Below are 9621 nucleotides of genomic sequence, written 5' to 3' on the forward strand. Positions count from 1 at the left end.
ATTTCTATAAAGTTTGTTAGCATCACGAGAATGTCACTGACAACAGAAACAACAAATATACAAATTCACACATTTCTCACCAATTTGCTGCATCCTCTTTAATACAGACATCCTGTTCTTCCAAATACCAAACAGCTCAGATCAAACTCAAATTTGACACACACTCACACACACACACACACACACACACACACACACACACACACACACACACACACACACACACACACACACACACACACACAAGGAGAACAAAAAAATTAACTACACATAGAGAGGATCAATTAATTACAACACCAGTCACACTGCACAAATAGGGACATTCTCGGTTAAAAATTGTCTCGCTCATTTCATCTGGGAAGGGAAGAAAGTGAGTGGTAGGTAGGAGGATATCAAGTCAGTTTAACTGCAGAGGTGTCCTAACCCTGGCTTTTCACAAGATGTCCATAAGGTTTGAAGGCTAAAGACATAGGACATGCAAAATTACCACACATAACCTGTAGTAAAATGCAAATTTTCTTCCATAATGGTACCATCCAAGACATTAAACAACATTTTGTGGGTAAGGAGCAGATGTCTGGAATCACTTTACAGGAAGTTTAATGATTTGGATGACCAATATACCTTGATTAACAAAGATAATCATCTTCCTTAAACATGTCTTTGTCTGGAAGCCCATCTAGCATATTTTCCTCCAAATTATTCAATTAGGTAATAAAACATCAAAAACCTGCAACAGACTTTGAGAAGTTCTGAAACGAGAATTGCATGTCTGACAGAATGATAAGCCGTCTCGTTTCTTCTTCCACATGTTAGGAGTCCTTGGTATGAGGACACATTCAAACTGTATAAAATAACCAAAAATACAGAGACAGACAGACAGACAGACAGACAGACACACACATACATATTCACAAGGCAAGTGATTGAGATCAACCGAATCAAAAAAAAATACACAAAACAAAACAAAACAAAACAAAAAGATCCCTTTCCAATGTGCTGACTTGTCTGCTCTCGGCAATGCAACCTTTGCTGTCATTAATAGCACAGGGAGATGGTATGTGCAGACTGCCTGTGTCCCTGAATGTGCAATGATTCATTGGCAACCTTCAAGATGATTTTATGTAAAGACACACCACTTTAGATGATGATTTCACCTTGCTTCCTTTCTTTTAATCTATAATATTTTTGAGAGGGGGAGGGGCATCATAATGTTGGCATCTAGTAAACTTACTGGGTGTTGTTAAACCTTGACAACATTTTCTTCCCTTTTGCACTTTCATAGAAAACAAACTCGCCCATAGAATAAGGATAATCAAAAACAAATACCAACCTCACCAGAAAATGATGAAAAAGAGAAAAACGCTTGTATCAAAAAATCTTTCTCCTTCTCTCTCTCAAACTATTAATTTTTCTATCTATTTAATTCTATCTATTTAATTATATTTCTTTTATCTATCTATCATCTATCTATCTATCTATCTATCTATCTATCTATCTATCTATCTATTTATTTATCTATCTATCTATCTATCTATTTATCTATTTATTTATCTATCTATCTATCTATCTATTTATCTATCTATCTATCTATCTATCTATCTATCTATCTATCTATCTATCTATCTATCTATCTATCTATCTATCTATCTATCTATCTATCTATCTATCTATCTATCTATCTGTTTGCATGCCTGTCTGTTCTAGACACACCTCTGTATATCCAGACATTTATTAATCTATGTGTTTTTATCAATCTATCAATATGAGTGTAGTATTAGTGAAGGCTTTTAATCAAGAAGTTATTGATTTGGACACCCCTACAGAGAAAGGGGGGAGATGAACAGATACCTGAGGGAGGAGGGGGGTGGGGGAGGGGAAGGGACCATCTATGAAACTCACATTGTTGTTGAGCTGCGAAGACAGACTTCCTACCCTGCCCTGCTCCCGCTCCAGCTCACGCCTCAGCCGACGGATCTCGGAGGCAGCACGGTCCTCGGCCTGAAAAGGGGTAGAGACAAAAATATATATTTATATATATGAATACAGGAAAAGAGAAATGAGACATAGAGATACAAGATGAGAGAAAGAAACAAGAGAGACAGAGACAATCAAACATCCATCAGTGATTAACTTGAAAAATATGTACAGTTTTATATTGTTGCCTTCCTTATCGTTTTATCACAGATATTTGCGCAGTAACTATCAATTCATCCCTACCTACAGTTTCTGATGACTGTATTGCAATCTATATGCAATAACAATAATAAGAAAATATATACTTCAATTTATAGCTCAAATTGTGGAATAAAATCTTATGATTGATGGAATGACCTGAAGATTGAAAATATTGACAGTGAAACTCGACTGTCAATGTTTTTGGATATATGAGAAGGTAGTCATACAACATTAAGACTTGTACTGATGAAGATGATATCATGGTATAGTTGCATATCAATTTTCAATACTGGCAAAAAAAAAGAGGAGGTAATGATGACTTAACAAAAGGAGAGTGAGTCTGTTAGTTGTCTTATCAAACATAAATTGCAATAGAGTCATCAAAAACTACTGGGATGTATTCATTAACACAGCACAAATATCTGAAATATAATGGTATGGAAGACATCGATGGAAAACTTTAATTTGCAAGTTCTCTGAAATCAGCAGACCATTACAGTAGAGGCATGAACGTCATTAAAAGTAATCACAAAACCCACAGCATATTTTACATTAGCATAGTTTGCAGCTATTTCTACAGCGTTCCACAACATTGGTCATGGATTAACATTGGCACCTAGTCAACATTCACATATTCTCTCATACATTCTCACGATGGATTCATCCTAGAGAGAGTGGACTCACATGCACCCTGCTTTATCACTGAAAATCAAAAAGCCAACCATGTCTTAAAAGCATCAAAATGTAAATATTAATACCGCTGTCCATATTTAGTTTGGGGCGAGTTTGAACAATGTTATTGAAATAGGACCAACTTTGGCATGTAAACATGACTTCTCACTCCAGTCGCAGATTAGTGTGTGCAAGAGGTGTACCAAGTCACGTCCACATTGTACCGGTGAGTAAGCCTTCCTCCAGATCCATCAATCAAGAAGCTCTATTCAGCACTCCCTAATACAACACATTATTGCTCTATGAACACGGAGAAAGGATGTCTCTGCCATCAGGGGGCAGAACATGGAGTAACTTGCAAACATATCTAAGCACCAAAATTTGGACAACTTTCATATGTTATTTCACTTTGTGTGTCATATCACACCTTGCATGTTCCAAAATATTTTGTTGCCAATTCGGATTCCTTCAAGTTGGGTGCTCTGTACTCTGAAATGTTGATTTCATGTGCACATTTCAATGCTCTGGGATTCCGGAAACATATCTGTTTTAGAAAAGTGTGTATTATGATTGCTTGTATTCTTCATACGGTTTTAAACCACTAGATCACATATGCAGATCACTGAAAGTGTTCGAATGCTTACAGTAGAGTACAATGATGATGACGTTGAAACTAATGAAAGTGACGATCCGCTGAGTTCTTCTGCCCCTTCGTTGGAGAGTACTCCCATGCTGAGGGCAGCACGCTGGCGTTCGTCGAGTGAGATGGAGCCATTGCGCCCTCTATTGGTGAAAGGCTGTGTGAAGGCATTGGCCGACATGCTGTTTGAACGCACCATTGAGGTAGAACTAGAGGGCGGAAAGAAAAATGAAAGCATTTGAAATACAAAACAAAACAATTAAAATCCACACCTAAAATAATTGACTATAAACACGTGACCATTCATCATGATGGTATATCCCATAGCAGAAGGAAAAACTTAGCAAAATATATGATCATTTTCACTATTAAAGGTCTTCTTTTGATCAGTTTCCTCTAGTATCGCAACAAATCGTCCACAGGTCACAATATTGGCATGAAAGAATAAACTGAGCTTTTTTGGGGTGAAAATTTTGATAAAGGTTATTAGTTTCCCTCTTCTTGAAACATTCTTGAAGACTTTTTTCTTTCTTTCACACCTCTCTGTTTAAGGCAAGAAATCTTTTCCATTGGTATTTTGAAGTTCACATTTTGTACCTAAAGACATTGAGTTTACATCCATTGGGTATCACAAAAACAGAAATTATGAATAAATATGTCAGTCCTAAAATCAATTGTGTTATCAATGAGAACATATAGAATGGCAGAATATTCATGGACTCTAAGAGATAAATATATTTTTGTGTTTTTTTGCTCATATGACAGATTTTTTGTTCACATAAATTGCCTACAGTGCATGTCTCTGCATGCATTTCTGTACTCTGCTGGCCATTTTTTTTTCTCAGTTTTTAAAAAGATTTTCCTCTGAGATTTTGAAGGGAATAATTGTTTTCACTGAATCAATAGAGTAATCATAAAACAGCCATTACTTGGGATGACAAACTGACTGAGTACACAAAGGGCTCACATGATTGTTGGTTTATTGTGTGGTCTCAAGACATTTCCTGTGTGTCAACTTGAAAGAAATGCATGCATATGGCTACATTACAGGACCACTAGAGAAAAATGAGCAACATTAATTCTTCTACACTTATGTGATTGGAAACCTTTGGAATCATTAGCACTGTGCTGTGCCTATCATTGTGGGTTTTTTTTCTTGCTTCTATAGCATTCTTGGAATATTATTACATACATTTGCAAGTTTATTTGTGTTTCATTTTCTTTCCCAATGTAATGAGTCAACTTTTATGACTGTTAGTGCCTGAGAACAAACTTTTGGGTGAAGCTTATCGTGGCCCACTGAAAATTAATAGGAATATGTTGCATGAGAGAAGTAAAGACTAATACCTGATTGCTGACGTAGCAGCTGGGAAGTAGCCAATCGGTGGCTGGGAGACAGTAGACCCTGTCGGTGAGATGGAGCCCACTTTATCTCCACCGGAAATCAGACCAAAGTTGCCGGCTCTCAGCCAGGCCATGTCTTCCAGGTCCTTCTCGGTGAGACCCTGGTTGCCGCGGAGCGCCTTCTCCGAGAAAGTGGAGCGGACGCTATTGCTGCGCATGACCGACGAGGATGCGGAGTGGGGCTGGGTGGGGCCGTAGCGCTCGCTGGCGGCGTGGCTTGAGACGCTCAGGGCGCTGGAAGTGTTGGACTCCAGGGAAAATTTCATGCCGCGAATATATCATGTTTTACAGTATATGTGAACAGGTGCTTTTCTTTAATGCTATCCCCAGATACTGTACATGAGGTTGGTTCGTCGGGGAAGGCTGGGGTACTTGCAAACAAAGTAAATGATCACTCACACCTACATTATGAATTACTCAGTAATGCATAAATGGGATTAACCCATTCCCACTTGTTGATTCATGCGAGAGAATGCTTTGCAGTGTATACTGTGACATACTTAGCAATGTCTAACTCCATAAGATCTCATTTTAAAGTTTGTACTGTTGTGTGATGACATGCATTCATAGATGTTTGGAAAACACCAAATGCAAATCGTACGGTATCAATTAAAGAAAGTTATGTCAAATCAGTGTACATCAATATATCAGAGTTTTCAAAATAAAGGATGTATTGTTTATTACAAATCTTGTTTCCACCATGTGTCCTGTTTGAGCTTGCACAAACAGTTGACGGTGTGTGTGAGTGGTTGCAGAAATTACCTCAATTTATCAAAACTACTTCCAGAGTAGAGGCTAACCAAAAAACAAACAAACAAACAAAAAAACATTGAAAAGAGATACAGATTGTGGTAACGTGACTGTAACAAAGAGCAAGGGTCTTAGAAATACACTACATCCCACTTTAGAAGAACACTGTGTATAAGTGCAATGCAGTGCAGTGTAAATATTGAATTAAAAGTTTATTTGATGAAAATTGGTTTTGAAATAGCCGAGATACATGTAGGTGGGACCCACTTTTTATTAGGACCCCTTTGTTTTACTTTGTTTTTGGAAATCTCGGCCATTTCAAACCCGATTTACATCGATAAACTTTTGATTCCTCTTAGAATTGGATGCTCTTTAATATTTCATATAATTGGTTTCTATGTACTTATCTTGCAAAAAAGTTAAAACCTAAATCTCGGCCATTTCAAACCTGATTTACATCAACAAACGTTTGATTCCTCTTAGAATTGGATGCTCTTTAATATTTCATATAATTGGTTTCTATGTATTTATCTTGCAAAAAGTTAAAGCCTGAATCCCCATCTCGACTGAAACTATACCATCCCTTTAAAGGAACCTCGACCTACATAATCATGACATCTCTTGGCTGAAACACTTCCATTGTCCCTCATTAATACCTGGGGTCCATTTCATGAAAGTCTTTATATGAGAGACTTTTCGCTCATTAGACACACTTATAAGAATTTTGCAACACTCACAAACACTTTGAAAATTTCTCATAACTGCATGAGCAACTTTGGCCATTCTGAGATTTATGTAAAGATATTTATGTGATGACTTCATAAAACGGACTCCTGGAATAAAAAAATAATAATTTTCAAGACAAGCAATCACGGGGGTTTCACACGCTTACAAATCCTAGATTGATTCTGCAGATTCTGCCATTTAAAGGCACATGGTCCCGGTGGTTTAGTCAAATGCGTACACGGACGCATGGCGCAAGTTTCCTATAGAGACCTACGCTATCGACTCGTCTTTAGCGCTTACGCTGTGGCCCATTTCCCTGAGTCCGAAGAAGTCCGATCCACTGTAGTCAATGGTCCGATCACAGTTCGGCTCATGATTCGGCTGAGGGGGATGACAGCTTTAGCAAACTTCTTTTGTGATGTCATAATAAGAAGCACATATGCACACACCCTGGCATTACTACAGACTGTGTGATGCGCAGAGAAGACAATGAAGGCACCGTTACTTAATTAGCAACACTTACGCACTTTACTCTTGATGACAGCTCAACTTCGGCAATCTTCGTATCAATGCAACGGTGATCGGCAGTATCATCAACAGCGCCCCCTACACTACCGGGACTATGCGCCTTTAAACAGTTACCACTGCGCGGGAGGACCCAGTTTGTGGGACTACACAGTAGAGTAGCATTACACCTTTGGTCACATTGAGTGCCCTATGCTTTCACTCACACATATGTTTCACTGCAAGAATGGAAAGTCACCTTTCCCACATGTGGCCTATTAATTCCCACTTAGTGTCTTTGTAACTGAAGTGTGTGTGTGAAGGCTTGTGAGAGAAAAGTTAGAACGTAACGTTTTCCATTGTATAAATTGTCAGTAAATAGTGCTGCCTATTCTAAGCATTGACAGGGTCACAAGCATTGTGACTTGATATGTACATGTACTGTGAACTCTGAAGAGATTTATTTGCGGAACAAATGAACATAGGTGTGTTTCAATGATGCATTTGTCAAAATTATGTGATTGTCGCCGATTAATTACTACACACATACACGTGCAATAGTTGTGCATAGTTTTAGTGTAATACCAACCTACTGAGTAAAGCAGGAAAAAAAAAAAAAAAAATTGCTGACCCAGCCTAAGCGGAAGCATCGATAATGTACATGATTATGTAGTACATACAAACACACATTTGTATAGGTTAGTGACGTACATGTATGTACAGGTATACATGTACATTGTGCATGCATATGGACACAAATTTAATACAGATCCAGGATGGTCTACAACTTGAAATTTCAGCATGTTGTAAGCTCAGAATGTGAGAATATTGTGGAAATTGTATGTGCGCAGAGCACACATCACAAGCATGTAGTAAACAATATTTTGCAGCTTATCTCTCTTTGTGCTGCTTACATTCGATCTTTTCTCTCACGTTTTGCACACAAATATCTACATATCCAAGACCAGGTAGTTTGATGTTTCTTATGTTTTGCACAATATGTTTTTCACATGTTTGAATACATTTTATTTTGAGCTTGTTACAAATTCTTGAGGATGTTGCACAACAATTCGCTGGCTTTTGAGAATGTTGCACAAGAATTTGAGCATATTGCAGCGACATGCTGAAACCCTTCATGGACCACTCTACACCTTTACACTCTACAATTAAATACATGTACACACACACATTCACACTGCACATACTGTACATACACGTAGTTGTATAGTGCGCTCCCGTTATGACAAACATGGTTATAACAACATTTCATTACACAGTAAAAATTAAGGCCCCAACATTATTACCTATATCTTTATATACTTTATCTGTTTAGCTAGGATAAAATTTTGATAACAAAAGAAAGAGCTCTGTCAGTCCCAAGGACTTTGTTATAATGGAAGTCACCTGAATAAACCACACAACATGTATGCAAACCTACATACACACACGATGCATTCACTATTACTGCACTCTCACCAACAGTAACTATAAAGGGCTAGAAAGAAGTGAATACATGTACGCTGTACTTGTTATCAAAATTCTAAATAAGATGACAACACAAAGGCAACACTTTAACGATTATCCTCTTTATTGTTTACAATAAATCGTGTAAATGAAATAGAGCTCATACGTGTAATGAAAAAAAAAAATGTCTGCACAGGTAGTACCTGATGTTAGAGTGTCAACACGTTCAAAGTGCTTTTAAACAAATGCCACATATGCCTACGCAAGCCAACAAACGAAAACACACTACATGCACTTTACAGGAAGCTGCACTGGCTCTATGGAAATGTGCCATATTTTTGATAACTGAAGTCCTACCACAACTCTTATCAAGACTCACTGCCTGATCATCAGTTATCTTACACCTCTAATGTGACGTCAATGAGCCTTGCTATAGCAAACCACACAAAGCTCTTACAAGGACACAATAGGATAGGATTTATTCTACAATATCCTGGTATGTGTTCATGGGGCATTAATATGCACATGTCAAAGCCATCTCGAATCAAAACCATCTGAAACTTATGGCAGGCTCAGTATGGAATGCAAGTACATCAATCATATCCTTATCTATTCCCAAATGACATGCACATTTTTGCACATGATAGAACTGTGAAAGTAGCTGCAATTACCTCCTCCATTCGCATTAATTCACCCATCACATCAAATTGCCCACCTGAATCTCTCGACATCTCAGCAATGACAAAATTAAAATTTATTCACACAAAGGGTGGGTACTGTAAACGTGGAAATTTTCGCGGTACATTAATTTTCGCGGATTTCGCGCTACGTTCGGCTAGCGCGAATTCAAAAACGCGCGAATATATCTTCGCAATTTTCTATGCACATTTTGAACGGCCTGAATTGCGTGCGCTTCGTCGATGATACTGCTACGTAGTACAGACATGTTTACGCATATAGCAGTATCATCGCACGCACCGCACGCACCGAGCCCATGGCCGATTGGTGTGCTACATCTCCGCGACTACAGTACTAGTACTACAATACATTGTATCGAGTAAAATACGTGTACAGTGTACTACGTAGTTGAGCGCTTGTACTCACACTCGCGCCGCTCGCTACGTCGCTTTCACACGCTGGCATCGCTGGATGAAAACAGCGACTGTGTATTAGCCCGCTGCGGAGCGCGAATTTAAGAGCCCGCGAATATGTTTTCGAGCCGCTCAGCGCGAAAAATTAATCGCGCGAAAATATTGACATTTACAGTATGTTTTCTAATGAGT

General features: G+C 38.3%; 1 protein-coding gene across 1 annotated transcript in view; it reads right to left on the minus strand.

Annotated features, from left to right (window-relative positions):
- The window catches only part of LOC139715898 (neuron navigator 2-like), a 151236-nt gene extending 146076 nt beyond the window's left edge, over nucleotides 1–5160 (minus strand). Inside the window, exons 1-3 of the mRNA XM_071627450.1 lie at nucleotides 4838–5160; nucleotides 3495–3699; nucleotides 1903–2001 (exon numbers count right to left, since the gene is read on the minus strand). Of these exons, the coding sequence (XP_071483551.1) occupies nucleotides 1903–2001; nucleotides 3495–3699; nucleotides 4838–5160 (627 nt within the window). The remainder of the gene's footprint in view (nucleotides 1–1902; nucleotides 2002–3494; nucleotides 3700–4837) is intronic.
- Between the last annotated feature and the right edge of the window lie 4461 nt (nucleotides 5161–9621).

This window comes from Diadema antillarum, unplaced genomic scaffold, assembly GCF_040938485.1.
Source record: "Diadema antillarum isolate AM-2024a unplaced genomic scaffold, OU_Dant_1.0 scf00000057, whole genome shotgun sequence".
In the NCBI taxonomy this organism is placed as follows: domain Eukaryota; kingdom Metazoa; phylum Echinodermata; class Echinoidea; order Diadematoida; family Diadematidae; genus Diadema; species Diadema antillarum.